Source organism: Camelina sativa, chromosome 8 (assembly GCF_000633955.1).
Source record: "Camelina sativa cultivar DH55 chromosome 8, Cs, whole genome shotgun sequence".
NCBI lineage: Eukaryota > Viridiplantae > Streptophyta > Magnoliopsida > Brassicales > Brassicaceae > Camelina > Camelina sativa.
Genome location: NC_025692.1, coordinates 10,942,385 through 10,967,500, shown reverse-complemented (window position 1 = coordinate 10,967,500; position 25,116 = coordinate 10,942,385). Strand labels below are relative to the sequence as shown.

General features: G+C 35.9%; 3 protein-coding genes across 4 annotated transcripts in view; all 3 read left to right on the top strand.

Annotated features, from left to right (window-relative positions):
- Positions 3,379–4,941, top strand: LOC104706935 (50S ribosomal protein L24-like). 2 transcript variants are annotated; one of them, XM_010423178.2, is made up of 6 exons: positions 3,379–3,478; positions 3,679–3,748; positions 3,853–3,948; positions 4,037–4,140; positions 4,235–4,371; positions 4,528–4,941. In XM_010423178.2, the coding sequence occupies exons 2-6, from the start codon at positions 3,689–3,691 to the stop codon at positions 4,608–4,610; spliced, it is 480 nt and encodes a 159-aa protein (XP_010421480.1). In that variant the 5' UTR covers positions 3,379–3,478; positions 3,679–3,688; the 3' UTR covers positions 4,611–4,941. The 2 variants fall into 2 exon arrangements, with proteins under 2 accessions (XP_010421480.1, XP_010421481.1); XM_010423179.2 differs by having other exon boundaries at positions 3,380–3,478; positions 3,674–3,748.
- On the top strand, positions 6,273–6,800 carry LOC104706934. The gene has a single exon (XM_010423177.1). It carries the CDS (start codon positions 6,273–6,275, stop codon positions 6,798–6,800), a length of 528 nt encoding a protein of 175 aa, XP_010421479.1.
- LOC104709418 overlaps positions 15,110–25,116 on the top strand; it is a 40,634-nt gene continuing 30,627 nt past the window's right edge. Inside the window, exon 1 of the mRNA XM_010426034.1 lies at positions 15,110–15,395. Within this exon, the coding sequence (XP_010424336.1) occupies positions 15,110–15,395 (286 nt within the window). The remainder of the gene's footprint in view (positions 15,396–25,116) is intronic.

The window sequence follows — 25,116 nt, the reverse complement described above, 5'->3', positions numbered from 1 at the left end:
CAGAATCAGCTTTTAGTACAAGTGGGAGGGTTTGGATCCTTACCAAAGTTCTTTAACTCCTTACATGGTTGAGGTCTTGTTGTGCACCCAACAATGGTTAAAGAGTTCTTATAAAGGAGAAGCAGCCGTAGCAAACTTGGCCCAGATGTTGGAGGAAGTTGAATTCTTTGAGTCTCTTGGTAAGTTTAACTTCTCTCGGTTTAGCTATCCTTTCAAATCTTTGTATATCTATAAGTTTATTAATTTCTTGCATCTGTTTTCTTGTGTAGATTCTCAGAATCCAACGGAAGCTATTCCATGATTTTCACAGGTAGGTTGCTGCGTTTTTTTGTCCTTTTTGATGCGGAATGCAGCGTTAACAATGGATGGTATAGTAATGACTTGAAGCTGCTCTTTTGACTACTTTTTGATGCGAAGTAGCATGCTTTTGTTGATGGATTGGTTTTTTGATGTAATGCTAGCTTAAACAAGATAAAATGCTAGCTTAACAGCTTCTCTAATGGTCTGTAATGGTTTGTAATAGTCTGTACTAGTAGCTTAAAGTCGTTAAACTCATTAACACAGCTTTAAGCTACTAGTACATGAACTTAACAGGTTGTATTTGGTGTTTATTTCAGAAAATTTCTAATTCGGGTTAAATAAACCGAATTAGATATTGTTTTCGGATGCAAAATTTAATCAGGTAACCGACTTGATTAACCCGAATACTGTCCGAACCGTATTACAATTTGAGTTCAATTCGATGAAATTTTAAAAAGTCCGAATATAAAAAAACCGAACAACCCGACCCGAACAACCCGTTCCCGCCGAACGCCCAGAGTGAGAAGCAAGAGACGAAGCAACAGAACAAGAAACACCAACTTCGTAAAATTTCTTCCCATCTTGCTCAGACTGATCTCTCTCTACGAATGTTCTCAAGTTCTTTATTTTTTTTCTTAAAATCGATTCTCCCTCTCTCACACTCTCTTCCCCCTGCCTCTCTTGTCGAGTTTTTATAGTAAGTAGTAGTAGTAGAAGCAGCAGCATACAAACTAATCATCAGATCTTAGTGGTTTTGGTATTAATAATATAAAGCTTGGTTTTCAAATTTATCGTCATTGTCAATTTTTTTTTGTTGATTAGAGATTTTGTCACGTATAAAATAAAAGATTTTTAAAATAAATTGTCAAATAAAAAAGATAATTAGAAAAAAAGGAAAAGTCTTAAAAATGTAAAAGACAATTCTAATATGTATATAAAAAAGGAATAATTTCAAAAATACCCTTTTTGCAATACCATTTTCAAAAATATCCCTTCTTTCAAATTTTACCAAAAAAGCCACTAAAAAATTGCAAATTTTCAAAATTTGTGTGTAAGCTTATAAATATATTTACAAATTACTTTTATATGTATGTAAACTTTATATATATTTTATAAATACAGTATAAATACCTTTTAAAAACTTTTTAAAAACTGTTTAAAAATCTTTTAAAAACCTTGTAAACCTTTTAAAAATCTTGTAAAAACTTTTTAAAATGTTTTAAAACTTTATAAATATTTGGATCGAGTCTAGAAGTAGTAGTTATTATCTAGAAGTACCTTGTGAACCATATAAAACTTTATAATTTTTCATATTTAAAAAGGAGTATTTTTGAAAATGGATAGATAAAAAAATGTATTTTTGAAAAGGGATACACCAAAAGAGGTATTTCTGAAAAATTCTCTAAATTAAATCAGTCTCGTTCTAGTAATCTATACTAAATAAAAGTAGGAGGTATAAGGCTATAAGCTGTTAAAGCTGTCCACCTAGGATTTAAAACAATCAATTGGGATTCCACATGTCACTAATTAACATTTTTTACATCTCATTAATTAACAATTTTAAAGTTAAATATTTTCTATATAGAGATATTAATAAAAAGGAAAAATATAAAGAAAAATAGAAATGTAAAATTTTGAGAAACAATATATGAAATATATGAAACTTACATTTTTATTCTTATTGTTATTCTTCTTATTTTTCAAATAAAAAAGAATATTAACAAAAATATATTCGATTAACCCTACATGTTTTAATATAAATAATAACCGGAGGTATACCATTCGATCATATTTTTTATTTGGATTTATTTTTATTTTCGGGTTTGAAGAAGAAGGATCGACGTTGCAAAACCTTGATTTGATGTTGTTTGAGTTAATTTTTGGAGTTTAAAAAACAAGGATTAACGACAATTACAAATGTTTATATGGGTGAAAGTATCAATCAATAATTAAGTGCATGTGGTGGCTATGCTGGTTTTCATGAATTGCAAAAATCTTACTAGAAAAGAAGCAATGATTTTAGTCTTGGAGTTGGATCGGAATGATTAATTGCATGTCTTGAATGATTATTCAGTGGAAGAAAGTGAGGAAGCTGACGAGGAAGAGAAAAAAAGAAGATTATAACAAAAAAGTGGACCGTAAAAGTAACAATGACAACTACGATACCATACAAAATTGACAGTGAAAATGACGAGAACAAATATTAAGAGTAACGTTCAATTGAATATGAGAAAACAATATTGATTCATGATTTTTTTGATTAGATATGATTGTTATACACAATAAATTTTTATAAACTTTGAAATTATTTATTTGAAATAATTTTTTTTTCTTAATAATAATTTAAAATTATATAAGATAATATTGCATAAATATCACGTAGATAGCCTGGATTTAAAACTTAGTACTATAAGTATAAATCCATAGGTAGGAATCGTTCCAATCGAGTTAACTGTTCTCGATTACAAACAAAATTAAAGCTGCATACCAGTCTCCGGTTCATCGAGATCAATTTAGAAGGATAACAACTATTCGGTTCATTATTGAACCAAAATTTTTAAGAATGTTTTTCGTAAATAACCTTTTGTTTTGAGGAAGATTTACCCGGACCGGACCGGTCAGTCGGACCGGTCCAACCACAATCCGGTAGACCTTCCGGTCCGAGTTACCTCTAAAAATCGGACAACTAAACACACACAAAAAACTGGGAAAACCCGCTTAAAACCCATGAACCGGTGGTTGAACCAGCGGGTGGGACCAACAGATCAGTATCAAATTAAAATATTTTATTTTTATCACACTTCAAACTCAAACCAAATTAAAATTAAATGTTGTTATTTATAGGAAAATTACTTAGTTATTTTATTTAATCATTTAAAAGTTTAATTTTAGTTGTTTGTACTTTATTATGTATATTTTGTTCATATATTTATAGAAAAGGAAATTTTATATTTATAAAATATAAATAAACCAATAAACTAATTGATCCGTGGTTCAACCGGTCTGACCGATTGACCCAGTGACCGGAAAGAATTCCGGTTCACCTTCCTGTCCGGGTTTAAAAACATTGGTAATTTGTAATCTCACAATTGTAAACGCTTAAGCGATCCCCAAAGCCAGAAGACACATACAGTACTCTCTTCCGTCTTCGTCGCCGCCCCCGCCGCTAGTCTCGTCGGTGAGTTCCTCCTGATCTCCCGTTTCGTTGGTTCCCTGTGTTTTCTCTACCTGGTTTTTTTTTTGTATCAGCTCTTTAGCTTTCTTGATTTCTGCGTTTTTGTATTTTTTTGTTTGGTCTTGTCTTGATCTGTGTTTTGTGTTAAAATGAAATTATAAAAATCCTGATTTTGGGTTTTTCTTCATGCTTGGAAAGAGCAGTAGGAGCAAAATGGGTTGGAAAGCTGCTGAGAAACTCATCAGACACTGGAAGATACTTCGAGGGGATAATGTTAGTGAGCGTGAGGACACTCTCTTCACCACTCTTTCTCTTGTTCTTCTAGTGTTTTTTGATTGTGGTGTTTCTTCTTGGGGTTTGATCTTATATTCATCCAGGTGATGATCATTCGTGGCAAAGATAAGGGTGAGACTGGAGCCATCAAGCGTGTCATCCGTTCCCAAAACCGTGTTATTGTTGAAGGCAAGAATCTGGTGAGCTTGTCTTTGACTACTTGTTGCTGCTACTCTGTTTTCTACTGCTTATATATTTATAAAGATGATTTTGATTCTGTATTCGTAGATCAAGAAGCATATAAAGGGAGGCCCTGATCATGAAGGTGGAATTTTCACGGTAGAGGCTCCTCTACACGCCTCTAATGTCCAAGTTGTTGATCCACTCACTGGGTATGTTTTGTATGTATGTTGTCACTTTGCTTTACTGTTACCAGTTTCTCTCAAGTGAGTGAGAGTGATTTTTCTTATTCGTCTTCTACCTCAGGAGGCCTTGTAAGGTTGGTGTAAAGTACTTAGAGGATGGAACTAAAGTAAGAGTAGCTAGAGGCACTGGCACATCTGGTTCGATTATTCCTCGCCCTGAGATTCTTAAGATTAGGGCTACACCAAGACCCACTACTGGTACCTAGTAGATCAACATCTCTCTAAACATGCCATAGATTCATTTGTTCCCTTTTGAGATCAAAGAAGAAACATGCTTTCTTAGCTTGCCCTTATCGCTAAAACTGCTGAAATGTTTTCTTACTGAAAGATTAATAATACCTTTTTGTTTTTCAGCTGGTCCTAAGGACACACCAATGGAGTTTGTATGGGAGCAAACATATGATGCTAAAACAGGAAAGGGCATGCCTGATCTTTGAGTAACAACCTCTTTACCCAAAAATGTTGCTGCTCCCAACAGATTCTTCTTTCTTTTTTTTCCCATCCAGTAGAATTTAGTTTTATCAAGAGCTATGAGATGAAGTGAGGTTTTGTTGAAGAGAAGATCCTGACTGAAACAGAGTCGTTTTTGTTATATTATTGATCCTGTGAAGTGTGAACTATTCAAGGTGCCAAATAAAATCCATTGGGAAAAAGGTGTGTCTACTACGTATGATTGATAAAAATATTCCACTAGTTACATTTTTTTTGTTATTGTATTTACAAAACATAAAACAAAAGCGATAAGTATGATAATGTTGGTTCTATTAACTAATATAACATTAGCGAAATATAAGACTCAACAGGTGCGTTGTGTTTCCTCAGTTTGTATACTTATCTATTCATCTCAATGAACTCAATAATGTCTTGTTTTCTTTTATCCTCCATACTGTCTAGATGGCTTAGTCGCTCGGACACTATATAGAAATGTTAGTACGTGTGTTCTTCTATACACTGTTGTGATTCACTTTGCATTGTAGAGTTTCTAATTTATAATTTGCAACTTTGGACTGGAATGTATATATGTTTATTGTCAACATCCGTGTGCTATTATTATATTCGGATTTGGAACTGGATATTCGGATCCAATTCTAGTAGGAACCGATCGAGATCAAGTTCAAGTTCAAATTTTTTGGGTAAAAAGTTTATAACTTAATAAAATAAATAAAAAAATTCAGTTCGATTTCGCCTCAAATTTTTGCGGGTTCGGCGGGTCAAAGCAACACCCAACACAAATAGGAATGATAGGACCAAGTAGAGTAAAATGGTTGTAACCAAAACCGAACCAAATTAGGTTGGTTCCGGTTTGGGTTTTCGGTTTCGATTTTTGTTCACATGTTCTAGTCAAATGTTTAACAAGAAAACATACCACAACATGCAGAAGATCCAATATTGTACCTTTTCTTCAGGTATGACTTTTTCTGATATATATGTGCTCATAATTGACGCATAAACTGTGAAGGTGAGAGATATTGAGCAAACCTTAGTGCCGGCTTAACTAGGAGGACGGGCACTGCGACTGCCCCGGGTACATAAATTAAGGGGCATATATATATATATAAGAAAAGGGACTCAAAAAAAAAATTTATAAATTAAAAAGTGAAAAGGGCACAAAAGAAAAATTTATAAATTAAAAAGGCACAAAAAAAAACTTTGTAAGTTAAGAGGGCACAAAAAAAAATTTGTAAGCTAGAAAGGGGCACCAAAAAAAATTATATAAACCAAAAAAACCCAAAAAAAAAATCAGTAAGTTTTTCTATAGGTTAAGAGACATTTCTTTTAATTTGCCTATACGTAATATGTTTAAGCCGGCAACCTAGTCATAATTTATAAATAGTAAACGCCAAACTGTTACATATATACGAATCCTAGAGAGGAGCAGAATTATTTTCTATTAATTACAGTTACGAAGTTACTATATATATCGATCGTGTCAACAAAGATACGACAAATAAAGGATGTTACAACACCATCATACACAAAAACGTACAACTACCTTTTTATTTGAGCACATGACGGGTTCGTTATCTAACCGAACATGTTTCGTATATAACAAGAAAGAAAAAGAGATAAACCTAAAAAGTAATTTTCTAAAAGAGAAAATGGAAAGAAAGTTGGTTCTTGGAGTCCTATGTCTATGCCTTGTGATACAAGTCACCAGCGGCGAGGAGGACGACCCTCTCATAAACCATTATGCTGACTACGAAACGATTCATCCCAGCGAATACTACAGTTCCGATTTCGAACTCAAAGACGGAACCAATGTGATCTTTGAAGCCGTGAATGAAATGAAAGGGCTCAAGAAACCGAAAGCAGGCTTCATGTGCACCAGTGGCATGCAACATTGGACAAGGTCTCTTCCAGGAGACATTTTCTACGCCAGATTCTTCTTTTACCGGATTAATCCAAACGCAACTGTTGTTCAACATTGCCATTTCCGATCGGTTTTAGGTTTCGCAGATGTCTTTATCGATGTATCCCCGGCACTCGGAAAAAAATGTCCCGGTTACAAATGCATTTTAGCAATCAGACGTGAAGGTCTCCTGATGAAAGACACTAAAGAACTCTTTCCTTGGACCCCGTGGCCGCACCGTCACGTTCAACCTAAGTTGCCTGGGATCACCAACTGATTCTCATGAATGATATATCACTGGAATGCGTGTATACATATATCTTCATCTTTTTGGTGAAATACGTAAACATTGTTTAGTTCAGAAAATAATAATCAGTTTATTTATTTATGAGAAAATTACTCAAACAACACATAAAAGTTGCCAGTTTACTCTAATAGCACATCCAACCAAACTTTTACACAAATAACACATATAAGTTGAAAAAAGACTATAAAGCATTTTGTTTTTTGGTTATTTACTATCATGCCATTACAATTGAAAAATAAATAAATAACAAATAAAAAGTAAAAAAATCACCTTTTATCTTGTTTTGTCTACGGTGGATCTTCGCTCCGTTAACATTGACGGCCAGCTATGTTTCCGACATCGGTGGTTTTGTCAACACCGGTTGTTGGCTTTGTCTTGTTACATCTCCGGTGGATCTTTGTGTGAATTTATTTTGTTTAAATTTAAAGATCTAAAATTTAGATGGCATTTGTTTCTAGTATTGTCTCTTCTTCTTCTGATCCTCAGAACATTACATGGCTTGTCAATCCTTAGGCCTTAGCCATCCTTGGCTATTAGTTCTTACCGTGGGTGGTGAATTGGTTTGAGCTGCCTAGGTTTAGGTCTCCTCCACTCGAACTAACTTTCAGATCTTTGGAACGGTGGCTTCAAACGAGGAGGTTTTTGAACTTTTTCAGTAAATAATTCAGCGAAGCCAGCTAATCTGAACTTGTTCCGGCATTGACGCTGCGACCAAGCCAAAATTCGCTATAAAAAATCAATGTTTGGCAACCGCTAAGCTTCGAACCATAGTCATGAAACACATTTATAAAAGACTTTAACCACTGCACTACCTTGTTTTAAAATATTACTATAAATTAAGATAGTATATAAACCCAATATTAAAAAAAAACACAACATGTTTGCCTAAAACAACAATAGTATAAATCTGTCAAACCAATTAACTCTATCACGTCTATATGTTTAACTCTACTTAACTTTTGTTATTTCAGTAACAAATATGTCTACCACTTCATTAACTCATAACTCTATCGCTTTTAATTATGTCTATCTGTATGGAAATATCTACCATCGCGTTTAACTATATCTGTCATATAAATCTATCTCAGTGTATATGTCTACCATAATGACTATATAAATCTGTCAAACAAAACTGCTACTCGACATAAGCCTATTATATCTATCACCATTGTACTAATATCTCTATCAAAAAAGGTTAATTCTATCATCATTACAATATATCTATCCAATATATCTACCGATAACCATAACTCTGCCAGCTTTTTTTATGTCTGCCATCACTAATATTTCTCTACCAAATTAATCTACTTAATTATAAAGCTCTATCGAATAAGTCTGCCAATATTTATATAACTCTGTCGGAAAAAATATATCTACCGTTAATTAGATTATATGAGCGGGAGTTTTTCCCTCCAGTAACTTTAAACAGTTGTGTAAAACACAGATACGTGGCATCGCTTTTTAATGGCACACTTGTAATTTATTTTTTCGTAACACACCTTCCAAAAGATTCATATGTCATTAAAATTTGTAAAAAAAAAAATGACAATCTAGTCATTTCTTAACTTTTCTAAGCTATTAGAGTAAACTTCCCTTTATTTATTTTAAGTTACAAGTGAAAGAACAATCTCACACTACGAAAAATTAATTAGTAATCAACCCCTTATTCTATGTATCCAATGATTTTGCGTTGAAGAACAAGAGGGATCTTGATAGACTTCATGGGAGACATCTCTTGGTTTCTTGTGATTAGCAATTCATATTCTTGAAAGTAGTGTTGTGCTGTATCTCCAATCTTGTGGAAGACATATTATCAAAAGGAGTCATCATTACTTGTTTTGTTGTTGTTCTTGTGAGTGATGCCGTCTACTTGGTCAACAAGATTAATTAAAAACCAAATCTTGGTCAACACACTCATCTTTATGATCACAAGGTTCTTTCCACCTCATTAATCTTGACCTTGAGGATGAAGAGGATGATGCACTATTTATTCATTCCATGTTTTCTTTAATATTTTTTCTTTCTTAAATTCTATTTATCTCCTTGAAATGTATCATATTGGGCTGTGTTGTATAGTGGGCCTCGATAACGTATTGCATAAACCGCCTTATGTATTTACTTGGTGGGCACTCCACGTTTAGGGTTCATCGAGTCATCGAGTCTTGTATATAAACGCCGCAAGGCTTATGTTAATAACACACACAAAAACACTCATTCAATCTTTACATGGTATCAGAGCATAGATCCTCCTAATTCGATCTAAGCTTCTAAATTTCTTGAGTTTCTTTCTTTCTTTCTTTCTTTTTTGTCTCTTGTTCGGAAGTTCCGAAAGTTTCTTGTTCGTACGATGGGAGACGATAGTAAGAAGATTGTCACGACCGGCGTGACCGGTGACAAAGGTGTAGCTGTGTCTCCTTATTCTGTGTTTTCATCCGATAACCCACGGGCTCTCATCACCTCGGTGCAACTGAAGGGTGATAACTATAACGAGTGGGCTATGGAGATGTTGAATGCTTTACAAGCGAAGAGAAAGACGGGATTAATTGACGGGAGTCTGAAAAAGCCGTGTGAGGGACATGCGGATCTGGAGTCATGGTTGAGCGTGAACTCAATGATAGTTGGGTGGTTGAGGACGTCAATTGAGCTGCGTGTGAGATTGACGGTGACATTCATCAACGACGCTCACAAGTTGTGGGAAATCTGAAGGAGCGATTCTCCCTTGGGAACAAGGTGCGTGTGCATCAGTTGATGGCTAAGCTGGCGTCGTGTAAACAAGATGGGCAAGCGGTAATTGACTACTATGGTCGGCTTGCTAAGATGTGGGAAGAACTTCAAACATATCGACCTCTACCGGTGTGTACGTGTGGAGTAGCGGCAACATATGAAAAGGAGAGAGAAGAAGAACGAGTTCATCAATTTGTGATGGGGCTTGACGAGTCAAGGTTTGGGCATGTCGTGACTGCTATCATTGAAGCAGACGTGTTGCCGGATCTCAGAAAGGCATATAGCAAAGTTATCCAAGAAGATGATAGACTCAACTCTGCTAAAGCTCGTGAACAACAACATGAAGCAGTTGGGTTTGTAGCTCGTCGTGAAGAAGGCAGTGGTGATGCAGTGATTCTTGATACAGGAGCTTCACATCACATGACGGGAAATTTGTCCCTTCTTTCAAATCTCAAAGATACTTCACCCTATACGATTGGTTTTGCAGATGGGAGTACGACATCATCACGGTAAACGGGCGTGTTTTGTTTGTCGGATTGTATTAGTTTATACGATGTTTTATATGTGCAAGACTTGAATTGTTCTTTAGTCTCGGTGTCAAAGCTTTTGAGGGATTCTAATTGTTTTGCGTTTTTCACCGATGCGGTGTGTGTTTTACAGGACCGGTTTTCGAGGACGCTGATTGGAGCCGGGAAAGAACGTGATGGAGTTTATTACTTTTGCGAATGAAAAAACTGCTCGAGTAAACAAGACAGTTCGGAAGGTTGATGAACAGTTGTGGCATCAGCGGTTAGGTCATGCCTCGTTTTCGTTATTAGCTACTATGCCTTTGTTTTCTAGTGTTTCTGTTTCTTCTAGTCCAAGTCGTGTGACACATGTTTTCGGGCTAAGCAAACTAGAGATTCTTTTTTGCAAAGTATGAATAAAACGAGCGAGTGTTTTTCTTTAATTCACGTTGATGTTTGGGGTCCGTATCGTGTTAAAGCTTCTAACGGTGCATCATATTTTTTGACAATTTTGGATGATTTTTCTCGTACTATGTGGACATTTTTGTTGTTAGAAAAATCAGAAGTTAAAAGTGTTCTTCAAAATTTTTGTGCTTATTCGGAAAAACAGTTTGGGAAGGCAGTTAAAGTGGTTAGAAGTGATAATGGGACAGAATTTCTCTGTTTGTCATCTTTCTTTAGGGAAAAAGGTATTGTTCATCAAACTACTTGTGTGGGAACCCCGCAGCAAAATGGTAGAGTTGAAAGAAAGCATCGTCATCTCTTAAATGTTGCAAGATCGTTGTTGTTTCAGGCCAATCTGCCTACAAAATTTTGGGGAGAAGCGGTATTGACTGCAGCACACGTTATTAATTTAACACCAACAAAGATTCTCCGTCACAAATGTCCTCATGAGGTGTTGTTTGGACAAGAGCCTTCGTATGATGAGCTGCGGGTATTCGGGTCTTTGTGCTATGCTCACAAACAGATACGGGACAAAGACAAGTTTGTCTCTCATAGTAGAAAGTGTGTGTTTGTTGGTTATCCATACAATAAGAAAGGATGGAACTTATACGACTTGGACACAAATGAGTTTTTTGTCTCCTGTGACATGATATTCAAGGAAACTGAATTTCCTTTCTCATCTCAGCCGGATTCCGAAGTTGCTAGCCATGTCGTACATAATTGTGATTTTGATTGGCTTCTTGATGTATCGGGGAATATTGAAAATAGGGGAAGTTTGTGGTTTCTTCTAGTGAGAAGATTTTACCAGCTAATGTTGTCCAAACAGAAGAAGAAAGGGACGTTAGTCCTGCTGTCCTTGATGGTGCAATACTAGAAGTTGGACCCGTTGTTTCGCCTAGAACATCAAACACTAGTGTTGTGAATGATACTGTTATTAGTGGGACTGTTGTGACTCCGCCCGAAGCTGAATTGGGACAAGGTAAGCGTATGAAGATCCCATCTGCTCGTTTGCAAGATTACGTGTTGTATAATGTTGTGGCAAGTACTCCATCCGATCACGTTCTTCCCGATCACTCCATCAGCAACTCTCTCGACATGGTCCAAGGTAATTCACTATATCCTCTCACTGATTTTATTACTGATGCCCAGTTTTCATCTTCGCATTAGGCGTTTCTTGCAGCCGTGAGTGCGGCAGTGGAACCACGCAGTTTTAAAGAGGCTATCAAAGATAAGCGTTGGACGAATGCTATGGGTAAAGAGGTTGGAGCTCTTGAAGAAACAAACACATTTAGTGTCACTGATTTACCTCCCGGAAAGGTTGCTCTCGATACAATGTGGGTTTACAAAATCAAGTATCACTCTAATGGGAGTATCGAACGGTATAAGGCAAGGCTTGTGGTGTTGGGAAATCGACAAGTCGCTGATCAGGATTTCGCTGAATCTTTTGCACCGGTTGTCAAAATGACAACGGTTCACGCGTGGCAAATAATTGGGAAGTGCATCAAATGGATGTGCACAACGCTTTCCTTCATGGTGATCTTCGTGAAGAGGTGTATATCAAGCTTCCGCAAGGTTTTACATATTCAGCTCCAAATAAAGTACTTCGCTTACACAAATCTCTTTACGGTTTGCGACAAGCACCGCAATGTTGGTATGAAAAGCTATCTACGGCTCTCGCTAAGGCCGGTTTTGTTCAGTCCTATTCTGACTACTCTTTGTTTACTTACACACGTGGAAGTGTAGAGATTCAGGGTTTAGTTTACGTTGATGATCTCGTTATTTGTGGTAATGATGGTGAAGCTATTCGCAAGTTTAAGACATATCTCGGAGAGTGTTTTCGTATGAAAGATTTGGGAAAACTTAAATATTTTCTCGGCATTGAAATTGCCCGTAATGAAGAAGGTTTTATGTTGACACAAAGGAAATATGCTTTGGATATTGTCAGTGAAACAGGGTTGTTGGGTTCACGGCCTGCTGCTACACCGATGGAGCAAAACCATCACTTAGCTACGGATACTAGTCCTTACATTCCGGAGCCCGCATCGTATCGAAGACTCGTTGGTCGTCTCATTTATCTTGCCAACACTTGACCTGATCTTTCTTATTCTGTTCACATCTTGTCCCAATTTATGCAGAAGCCGCGGGAAAGGCACATGGATGCTGCATTACGTGTTGTCTCTTATCTTAAAGGAACAGCAGGGTAAGAAATTTTACTTAGTTCTCGTTCAGACTTGCAGCTCTCGGTTCATTGCGATGCCGATTGGGGGACATGTTCGCTGTCTCGTCGTTCTTTAACCGCCTATGTTGCTTTGTTTGGTGGGTCTCCTATCTCCTGTAAGACTAAGAAACAAAAGGTGGTGTCACAGTCGTCTTGTGAAGCTGAGTATCGAGCAATGTCTATTGCCACGCGTGAGGTAATGTGGTTACGGCAACTTTTTACAGATTTAGGTTTCCCACCAACCGGACCTTCTCGTCTCTTTTGTGATAGTAAGTCTGCTCTCTATATTGCTGCTAATCCCGTTTTTCATGAAAGAACGAAACATATTAAGATCGATTGTCATCGGGTACGTGATGCCATCAAAAGCGGAGTTCTTACAACTACTCATATTGGTAATAAGGAGCAGTTAGCTGATCTTTTGACTAAAGCGTTGGGAAAAGTTCAGTTCAGTAATTTAATGTCCAAGTTGGGCGTTTGTGATCTACACGCTCCATATTGAGGGAGAGTATTGGTCTGTGTTGTATAGTGGGCCTCGATAACGTACTGCATAAACCGCCTTATGTCTTTAATTGGTGGGCACTCCACGTTTAGGTTTCATCGAGTCATCGAGTCTTGTATATAAACACTGCAAGGCTTATGTTAATAACACACACAAAAACATTCATTCAATCTTTACATATCATCAGCAAAACAAATTTCATCGTCAATTCACTTAGAGTTAATTAAGGAAATACCATGAACAGTAGAAAAGTTTGTGAAAACTGCCACATTCACGGATTCTTTTCTACAATGCCACAATGGTTAATTAAAAAGACAAAACTAGTCTTTTATATTTATTTCCTTTTATTTTTATTTTTCTTTTCTTTTTTTTCTCACATTCCTTCTAATAAAAAGATATTATTTAAATAAAACAAAAATCTTCTCTCTTCTAAATTTTTCCTAAGCCCCTAACTGTCGCTTATCATCTTCTTCGATGGTTGGAGATTGGTGGTCTTCTCATCTTCTTCCTTTCATTCATCTCAATTCTTTTTTTTTCTCTTGGCGATGATGGATCTTTCCGGAATGGCAATTCTTACGTCGGTTCTGGTGGGATCTATGGTGTTCATAGTCAAATCCATGGCTTTCTCTTTGGTCATGAGGTTGAAATTTTTTGATCTGGTTTTGTGACTCACCAATCTGGTTTATTGGATATGTTCTCGTTGGATCTATTTTATTGTGTGTTATGGCTGTTGCGAGGTGGTTTAGAAGAGTTTTTCTCTTGGTTTTAAGGTTAGAACTGAATTATTTCACACCCTCTTATCGAAAATCTCGCTGAGAAAAAACACTGTTTTAACCGTGTTGATGGCATAGTCACAAAAAAACATGACAGATCTCAAATCTGAGTTGGAGTATTTTCCTCGTAATGGACCAAATTTTATTTTTATGGACAACTTTAATCGTCAATGGACAACTTTAATCATCAATAGACAATTTTAATTTTCGGTGGACAACTTTTATTCATGGATAATTTAAATTTCTAATGGACAACAATTTTGACTTATTTTCTCATCTTTTATTCAAACTTGACTTGCGAAGAGTTTTAATTTGTAGACAATTTTAATATTCAGTAGATAACAATTCGTATAAATCCATTTTCATCTCCAATTTTGTCCATGACCTAGCCAATCGTTGGTCCACTGATTCTCACACTTTGTTTTTTTGATGGACAAATATGTCTCCAATGTAAACTTGTCTACCGCTAAAGCATTTTATGTCATACCGCATTTAATGCTTCCTTCATTCCTTTCTTTTTAGTTATATAATGTTGTTATTGTTTAGAGTTAGTTTTGTAATTTTTACAAATGTCATAAAGATGAATTATGACATTTCTAGAAAAGAAAAGAAAATGTGGCATTGCTAAAAAGTTTTTTTTGAGAATGTGGCATTTTTGACAAAAATCCCATTCACTTATACAACAACTTTTTTTTTTTTTTCATAATTTTTGTCATTCACAATAACATATCATCAACAAAATTTTACTTTTTTTTTTTTTTTCCAATGGCTTCCTAGCATTTTTTCAATGATGGTTTCTCATCATTGGTATCTCAAAGAGTAAAAAAAATAACAATGAGAAAAGGTGAGTTCACTACTTCACTTGCTATCCTTTATCTTTCATCTCAGCAACCACAAAAAGATAAAAAAAAAAAATACAAACGTACTTATAACAAATTAAACAGTTCCAAATTATATATTCATTAACAAAAACACAGTTTTACACAAAGGAGTGCGTTAGTGAATAAATGTAATAAATAAAGTACATCTGTTTAAAGTTTAGCACTACTAAAAGAACCCAAACTCCGAAATATATATACTATTTAGGATTAAAGAACTGAGACATACCTCAAAAGATGACGATAATGAATCCCAAAACCTTAGTTATAAATCTCCTCCTCCTACTCTTGCTGCAAATTTCCAACTTCTCCACCACTGTCTTATCTCTGAGGGCATATCATAAGAAAGATTATAAAGAGGAGTATACGGTAAGACCAAACACTGTCACACATGTCGTCATCTCCAACGAACTGTATGATCTAAAGAAAGGAAACGCTGGCTTCGTATGCTCTCATGGTCCCAAGATTTGGCGGCAGAGCAAGCCAGGAGAACGGTACGCTATGATTCGGTTCAAGAACGACGGTAGAGAAAGGTACACGGTCACAAATTGCCATGTCCGGTCGAACCGCGGGTTTGTGAATTTTCATATCTTATTGCAACCGGACTACTCCGCTAATTGTTACCCTACTTATATCTGTAAGTACACAATTAGGAAAGATGGAGTTCATTACAAGCCTACGAATAAGTTATATCGATGNCTGTATGATCTGAAGAAAGGAAACGCTGGCTTCGTATGCTCTCATGGTCCCAAGATTTGGCGGCAGAGCAAGCCAGGAGAACGGTACGCTATGATTCGGTTCAAGAACGACGGTAGAGAAAGGTACACGGTCACAAATTGCCATGTCCGGTCGAACCGCGGGTTTGTGAATTTTCATATCTTATTGCAACCGGACTACTCCGCTAATTGTTACCCTACTTATATCTGTAAGTACACAATTAGGAAAGATGGAGTTCATTACAAGCCTACGAATAAGTTATATCGATGGAGCCAGTTTCCACGCCGACGCATTTCCAAGGCTTAATTGAGAAAACATTGTGGGGAACTAACTTTTTTTTATCTTGTAACACATTATATCGAAACTATGTCGATCACAAAGTGATTTCTATATACAAGAAACATATGTATCATCGCCACTATATAAATCTAAATATATATTGATTTAAGTAATGATAGGCTACATCAATATTAATGCACATACATATTTCATCAACGCAAATTAGTAAGATGCACTCGAGGATTTATTATCATAGGAGTAACACTATTTGAGCAAACTAAAAGAAAAAAGTACATCCCCGGCTTCATCATCAGCAGGATTCCGCGTTCGACAAATGTGAGGCAGATTGTCTAGCCCGTTCATCGCGTTCTTTAGATTCCGAAACTACTTTTGTAAACTTTTTCCCTCCGATTTGGGCAACCAACTTTGGAGTACTGTTTTAATTTAATGTTCGGTTGACCAAAAAAAAAAAATATAAGGAGATATATAATTTAATAATTTAAGTCGAAATCAAGATAAAAGGATTTTAAAAAATTAAAACAATGTAGTAGATATATAAATTTTCTACGAAAATAAAGCAAATTACCATACGAATAAAAAATTAAAGAACTACGACAGAAAAAAGAAAATCAACTTTTGGAAAGAAATTAGAAAATTGATCAACAATGGGAACACTGTTGTGAAAGTAGAGATACTCGAAGGATGTATTCTCTTGTATTATTAATGATTCAATCGAATAGTACATTATATAGTAAAGGATAAAGCCCTAAGTACAATGAGATTCCTAAACCGACTTAGAATAAGAGGTGGCCAATGGGCCTTATGGACTTATACATATGAATGGGCCGTTTATGGAGATCCACTTCAAGTGATTTACAACACTCCTCCTTGGATGACATAACCGTGCAAATGCTGAGAGATCACCGTAATACGCTTGGGGACGCTGCCTCATTAAAACCTTACCAGGAAAACCCATTGGGACAAAACCATGGTGAAGGAAAAAGAGTACAACACGTATTACTCCCCCTGTTCCAAGCATCAATAAAAGTCCTTATGTCTCCGCATCCCAATCTGGTGCGTGAATGTCGATGTCGGTAATGACTTGGTAAAGAGATCGGCTGAATTGTCGCATGATGGAACTTGTACCGCCTGAACTTCTCCGGCCTTTTGTAGTTCATGTGTGAAAAAGAACTTAGGCAATATGTGCTTTGTCCGATCTCCCTTAATGTACCCTTCCTTGAGCTGTGCGATGCAGGCGGTGTTGTCTTAATACAAGATAGTAGGTCCCTTGTCATCGGCCATGCCACAATCTGATCGGATGTGTTGTGTCATCAACCTTAACCAGACACACTCACGGCTGGTTTCATGCATGGCTAAAATCTCTGCATGATTAGATGATGTGGCCGCAATGGTCTGCTTCATCGAACGCCACAAAATTTTTGTACCATTGTGCGTAAACACATAGCCGGTTTGAGACCTTGCATTATGTGGATCGGATAGATAACCTGCATCAGCAAAACCAACTAAACCTATTTTGTTATAGTTAGTATAAAATAAACCCAAATCTAACGTTCCTTGTAGGTAACGCAACACATGTTTGATACCGTTCCAGTGCCTTTGGGTCGGACAAGAACTAAATCTTGCTAGGAGGTTCACGACAAAACAAATGTCTGGTCTAGTGTGGCTAGCCAAGAATATTAACGCTCCTATAGCACTGAGGTATGACACTTCCGGACCGAGAATTTCTTCATCGTCCTTCTTTGGACCAAATGGATCACTGTCCAAATTTAGGCTTCTCACAACCATTGGGCTAGGCAATGGGTGAGCTTGGTCCATATTAAATCTCTTGAGTACCTTTTCAGTATATGCCATTTGATGCACAAGGATTCCATCATTTATGTACTCAAGTTGCAATCCCAAACAAAACTTAGTTTTACCTAGGTCTTTCATTTCAAACTCTTTCTTGAGATATTCAACTGTTTGGGCGATTTCCCCAGAGGTTCCTAGGATATTCAAATCATCCACATATACTGCTATGATTACAAACCCTTTGTTTGCAAACTTCTTTATAAAAATACATGGACTGATGGGATCATTCTTATAGCTCTCTTTGGCTAGGTACTCACTTAATCTATTGTACCACATACGCACACTTTGTTTCAGTCTATAAAGGGATTTGTTTAGCCTTATGCAGTATTGTTCTCGAGAACCACTCTTATCTTTGAGCTCAATACCCTTTGGTAATCTCATATAAATCTCATTATCCAGTGGACCATATAAATATGTGGTCACTACATCCATTAGCCGCAAATCAAGTTTTTCTCTTATAGCCAGACTTATTAAAAATCTAAAGGTCGTTGCATCCATCACAGGGGAGTATGTCTCCTCATAATCTATTCCTGGTCTTTGAGAGAATCCTTGTGCTACAATCCGTGCCTTATATCTCATGATTTCATTATTCTCATTTCTCTTCCTTACAAAGACCCATTTGTGTCCAACTGGCTTTATATCGAATGGTGTCCTTAAGATCGGACCAAACACATTCCTTTTCTTTAATGAATTCAACTCCACGTCAATGGCTTCTTTCCATTTTAACCATTCAGAACTTTGAGTGCACTCTAATATGGACGTGGGTTCATGATCCTCATTTATTTTAAGTGCTACCTTATATGCAAATATTTCATCGATGTCGACATCTTTTCGGTTCCATTTAATTCAAGACATGATATAATTTATTGAGATCTCATTATTATCAATACCTTCAGGACCTTGAGGTTCAGCGTCCCAAACCTCATTCGGTTCCTTAGGGTCTGCCGCGGCCATGTTTATGGTTTCCTTAACCTCGGTTTTATTTGCACCTTTCTTAGATTTCCGAGGATTCTTATCTTTGGAACCTATTGGTCTAGCACGTTTCAAACGTGCCTTAGACTCTGTAGCAACTTGATTGCGTTCCTGTTGTACATCAATACGTACTGGTGCATTACAAGCTGGTATGTAAGATTTCATAACTCTCTTTGGGTCAGCAAAGGAATCTGGCAATTGATTAGCTAGCTTTTGTAAATGTATAATCTTTTGGACCTCTGCCTCACATGCTAGAGTCCGAGGATCTTGCCAATTTAAGGATGTTTGATTCCATGATATTTCTTTGACCAGCTTGTTTGTCTCTCCACATAACATAGGAAATTCGGATTCAGCAAACTGACAATCCGCGTATCTAGCCTTAAAAAAATCACCCGTAGTTGGCTCTAGATACTTAATAATGGTGGGAGAATCATATCCAACATATATTCCCATCCTCCTTTGAGGTCCCATCTTAGTTCTCTGTGGTGGAGCAATCGGCACATAAACGGCACACCCGAATGTTTTTAGATGGGATATGTCTGGCTCATGACCCGTTAATAATTGGGATGGCGAATATATATGCTTACTAGATGGCCTGATGCGTATAAGCTCTGCTGCATGTAATATTGCGTGTCCCCAAGCCGACACAGGAAGCTTCGATCTCATGAGTAATGGTCGAGCAATTAATTGAATACGTTTAATAAAGGATTCAGCTAATCTATTTTGTGTATGTACATGTGCCACAAGATGTTCTACACTTACCCCCATGGACATACAATATTCATTAAACGCTTGGGATGTAAATTCACCAGCATTGTCTAGACGTATAGTCTTAAGTGGAAAATCTGGAAAGTGGGCTCACAGACGTATGATCTGGGAAAGCAATCTAGCAAACGCAAGGTTTCTAGTTGATAATAAGCAAACATGCGACCATCTGGTCGATGCATCAATAAGGACCATAAAATATCTAAAAGTCCCATAAGGTGGGTGTATTGGTTCACATATATCTCCTTGTATCCTTTCCAGAAAGTTTAAAGTCTCTTTAGTTTTACTGGTGATGGCCTTATAATGAGATTCTTAGGAATAACTCTTCTCTCTTTTAGAGTTTGCCCATTTGAATTTAATATCAGCTTACACATCATGTTAGAACCCGGATGGCCAAGCCGGCCATGCCATAAAGTGAATTGTTCATTGAACATCTTGTTCATTGCCATATTAGCCTCTATCATATTAATCTTAGCATGGTAAAGACCAGTGGATAATGCGGGTATAGTCTCTAAGACTTTCTTATGGCCTTGGGTGATTTCAGTAATATATAGGAACTCTTGGTTTCCTTCACCCTTAGTTTCAACATGTAAACCATTCAAAGGAATGTCTTTGAAACTCAATAAACTCCTCTTTGTGCTGGGTGAATATAAGGCATCACTTATTTCAAGATGTGTGCCATTAGGTAAAAGTATATGGGCATGGCCGTAGCCCTCAATTAAACTTGCTATACCCGCTATTGTGCTAATATTGGCATTTTTCAAAATGAGATTAACAAAATATCTCTTATCCTTCAAAAGTGTGTGGCTTGATATCCACCACAAGTATGTTCTTGTCCTCAGCCATTTCTATAATGGACAAGAATTTTATGTTTTAAACATAAAGTAATAAAATAAATAATTTTATATTGAAGAAAATAAAATAATTGAATTTAAACCAAAATAATAATTCAATAAAATCATAATCCAATAAATTCAAAGCATAATACATGGAAATTAAATCAAGACAACATTTAAATTTAATTATCCTCTCTTAGACCATCCCAAATCTCATAATCCAATTGGTCATCATTCTCATGGTCGAAATCTACTTCACCATCGAGGTGAACCAAGTTAGCTTCTGTATTCTTTTTCAAACTTTCTTGATAGAGATCAATAAGGTGCTTAGGTATTCTTCATGTCTTTACCCAATGATTATCCATACCACATCTATGGCAAATGTATTTGGTCTTATGTTGCGGTTTGAAAATTCCGCGGCCTCTACTTCGACCACGACCGAAGTCTGATCGGTTCCCACGGCCATGACCATCATAGTTGTTTCATTGGTAATTTCCATGACCACTAAATCCTCTTCCACCACGTCCACGGTCGTGATACTTGCCTCTATGGACGTAGTTAGACTCTTTAATCTCTTTAGGCTCTTTTTTGGTCATATCAACCTTATGGGCTTCTGGTAATGGGGCAGAACCAGGAGGTCTCATTGCATTGTTCATCAACAATAACTCATTGTTTTGCTCAGCAAGTAGCAAACAAGAGATGAGGCTTGCATATGTCTTAAAACCTTTTCACGATACTGTTGCTGAAGCAGTATGTTATTTGTGTGAAAGGTTGAAAATGTCTTCTCTAGCAAGTCCTCCTCAGTAACCTCCTTACCACATAATTTCAATATCGAGACTATCTTAAATAGCTCTGAAGTATACTCATCCACGGATTTAAAATCCTGGATCCTTAGGTTTTTCCAATCGAATTGAGCCTTTGGTAGGAGCACCGTCTTTTGGTGTCCATATCTTTTTTTCAACTCTGTCCAAAGGTCAAGAGGATTCTCAATGGTAAGGTACTGATTTTTGAGACTCTCATTAAGGTCATAGCGTATGAGGAGAATCGCCTTGTATCTTTCCTTTTCGGTGGTATCATTACCATCCTCGATACATTCACATAGGTCCTTTGATTTCAGCATAATCTTAGTGTCCAATGCCCATTGTAAATAGTTGTCTCCAGAGACATTAAGGGCAGCAAATTGGAGATTGTTGATCTTTGCCATCTATAAAATAGAAAATAAGCACCCGATTATTATCATGCGGTATTTGAGACCGAACCATGCAATTGTCTTAGTCTTAGGCCATGCGGTATTTGAGACCGAACTATGCCATTGTTTTAGTCTTAGGCCATGCGGTATTTGAGACCAAAACATGTCGTGTCTTATACATAATTTCGTGGTAAATTCTATGCATGAAAACAACCTTAGATAAATTTATGATCTAGTATGAACAGGAAAATATGCACATAATTTCAAGTTTTAGAAATTTTCTTTTTCTCTAGATAAGATTTCCTCTTTCTTTAAATAGGATAATGACACGAATTTTAGGGAGATAGATTTTCTCTAGAATTCCGATTTTAAAGTTTGATTTTAGGGTTTTGATTTTAAACAAACAATCAATAATAATCGGATTAAAACATAGAACAAACAATTTAATATTTTTCTCTATGAGTTTCGATTTTAGGTTTCTAGTTTTAAGGTTTTCATGCAATCGATTTTCAAGCAGGCAATCAATAACAACCGGATTTTAAGTATGGCACAATCAGTTTAATTGCAAACAATCTAAGCAATCCTAAACCTTATAGCAATCAAATTTTAAAGTTTTTAGGGTTTCAAAACTTAGGGTTTTGTTTGTTGATTGTTTACTTGTAGATTTTAGGGTTCTTATAGAATTAAGGACCAGATTCGATTCATATGTTCTGATAAGGTTTGATTGTTTACCTTAACACCTTTTGGGGTTGACTGGAATTGATTCGGGAGCTAAAGACCTCGGATATACCTTGAGTTTGATCACGAACCTCGGACTAGTTACGAACAAAACTTGATCACGAACAGAAGCAAACCACGAACGCGGATTGATCACGAACAGGAATCAATCGCCAAGCTTGAACGAATAAGAACTTATGTGCAGCGGCGGTTTTAGGGTTTTAGGAATAGGGGATTTTTTTCAGTGGAGCTTAGAGCAAACTCGTGCTGATAATGTGTTGTGAAAGTAGAGATACTCGAAGGATATATTCTCTTGTATTATTTGTGATTCAATCGAATAGCACATTATATAGTAAAGGATAAAGCCCTAAGTACAATGGGATTCCTAAACCGACTTAGAATAAGTGAAGGTGGCCAATGGGCCTTATGGACTTAGACATATGAATGGGCCGGTTATGGAGATCCACTCCAAGTGATTTACAACAAATACATGATTTATAGAGTACGAGGATTTTAACCCATGGTATACCACAAATTTATATATATATATATATATATATATATTAACTTTTTATGGTTTTTAGCTTAATTTATAATTTTAATTTTTAGTTTTTTTTAGATTTAACCCAAGTGACATAATTTCTATTTTATTTGATTACCAAAATTACAAATATATTTTTTGTTAGTGTAGAAGATAAAATTGGTTTCACTTTCTTAATTATTAATTATAGTATTTTGAATTCAAAATTTTAATTTAAATTTGTAATAGATTTTATAAAGTACTAGGTTTTGAACCCACGCGTAGCGTGAGTTTATTTAATATATTTTGGTGAATATTATATATGATTGATGATAGTTATGAAATATTATCTTATAAAAACCTTTAAATTACTATTAAGACAAATTTTTTATTTCAAGCACACAATTTTAAAAAATATAAAATAGATAATGTTATACTTAAACGTTATACTCTTTTAAAAATTCAAATCTGATAAAAAATCATGAATTTATAATTAAACGTTTTACTATTTTTTTTTCTCTTCTTCGTCAGCTTCCTCACATTCTTCCACTGAATAATCATTTAAAATCTCTTTTTTTAGACTGTCACACAACTTGTTAACCAATCAAACTTCACGACCAAAATCATTGCCACTTTTCTCGTTAAATTTGTGCAATTCATGAAAACCAACATAGTCATCACATGCACTCAATTATTGATACTTTCACCGTATACTTACTCGGTTTTAGATTCACACGTATTGAAGTTTCTCAAATCAAATTCTTTAATACTACAAAATTGTAAATTCTCAAACCAAAATCTTTAATACTACAAAATTATAAATTACTTGGAAAGAAAGTAATATGAACAAATGTATAGCTAATAAAACATGTGTGCTTGTCGTCAAATCTAGGTTTTGCGACGTCAATCCTTTTTTTTTAGACCCAGAAATACTGAAAGAATATCAACTCATCTATAAAGTCATACACAAAACATGTATTAACGCTCATAAGATATAAAAAAGCACAAATGGGGATAAATAAGATATTTTCAAGATATTTGAAAATTGAATATAAATATTTAATAATACTTAAACTTTTAAATTTTTAATAGAGTTTAAATATTTATAACACTTTAAACTTTAGATGTAGTTTAAATATTTATAATATATATTTTTTTTAGAGTTAAATATTAATGATACTTAAAAATTTTATAATATTTTAAACTATCTATGGAAGTATTTTTAGTATTTTTAAATATTCTAATAGAAACTAAAATAAACAATCTTAAACTACTATAACATAATAAAATTAAAATATTGTAAAAAATAATAATAAACAACTATTGATCTTAAATATTCTTAACTAAAAAAAAAAGTAAATTCAAAAGACAATGTAAAATTTTATTTTAAATCATCAAGGAGTTTGATATCTTGTACTTTTGTGTGTTTTTAGAGCTTGATTCTCTCTTGTCATTTAGGTTCTTTAGGTTGTATTTTGCATCAAGTTGTTGCCCTCAGGTACTGGAATGGAGATGTGCAAGAAAGTGAAGGATTTAGAGAGCTTTGGAGCAAAATGAGGATGAAGAAGGTGAATCAAGTTTTTGAGTCACAAAAGAATCAAGAAAAATGGTGAAAGAGTAAAAAGAGAAGGAAGAGAAGACACATCAAGCATTTGCATCGACATAAGCTCCCTAATGTGGATTGTCCTGAAGACACCAATTTATCCTCAAATACATCAAGCATTTGCATCGACATAAGCTCCCTGATGTGGATTATCCTGAAGACACCCATTTATCCATAAATACATCAAGCATTTGCATCGACTTTGCTATCCAAATGAGAGATGATTTCCTCCATGTTTCTTGACCGGATCCGACACGGTTTGTGACACCCCGGTTTCAGAGATTTGCGGAGAGATTTAAAAAGAATTGATTTGGCCACCTATGTCACCAAATTGCACTTATCTTTTCAGTCAAGGGTCCTGAGAGAACTCCACAGTTAAGCATGCTTATGCTGGAGTAGTCTCAGGACGGGTGACCTTCCGGGAAGTGACTGTTGGAACTGTGCGAGTGAGGACAAAACACAGAGAAATATCATGTGGTGATTTGTAGGGACGGTAACAAGTCTTTAAAACCTCCCGGACGTAGCAAACCGGTCGTCGGATAGAGATGGGTTCACGGCCTAGTGAGAGGACGTGAAGCCCATTTAGGAAGGTGGGCCCATGGACTGGGATTGGACATGGGGCCTACTAAGAGGTGGTGGTCTGGGGCGTTACAAGTGGTATCAGAGCCGAACCCAGACGAGTGAGGAGTCGAGTGGGCTTACACCGTCGAGGGTGACAGTCTTGGTGCGCAACGAGGACGTTGTGATCTGTTAGTGGGGGTGAATTGTGACACCCCG

Coding starts and splice junctions, on each gene's coding strand:
- LOC104706935 (XM_010423178.2), top strand. CDS start 3,689: ATGGGTTGGAAAGCTGCTGAGAAACTCATCAGACACTGGAAGATACTT. Junction 3,749..3,852: donor AGATACTTCGAGGGGATAAT/GTTAGTGAGCGT, acceptor ATATTCATCCAG/GTGATGATCATTCGTGGCAA. Junction 4,141..4,234: donor GTTGTTGATCCACTCACTGG/GTATGTTTTGTA, acceptor CTTCTACCTCAG/GAGGCCTTGTAAGGTTGGTG.
- LOC104706934 (XM_010423177.1), top strand. CDS start 6,273: ATGGAAAGAAAGTTGGTTCTTGGAGTCCTATGTCTATGCCTTGTGATA.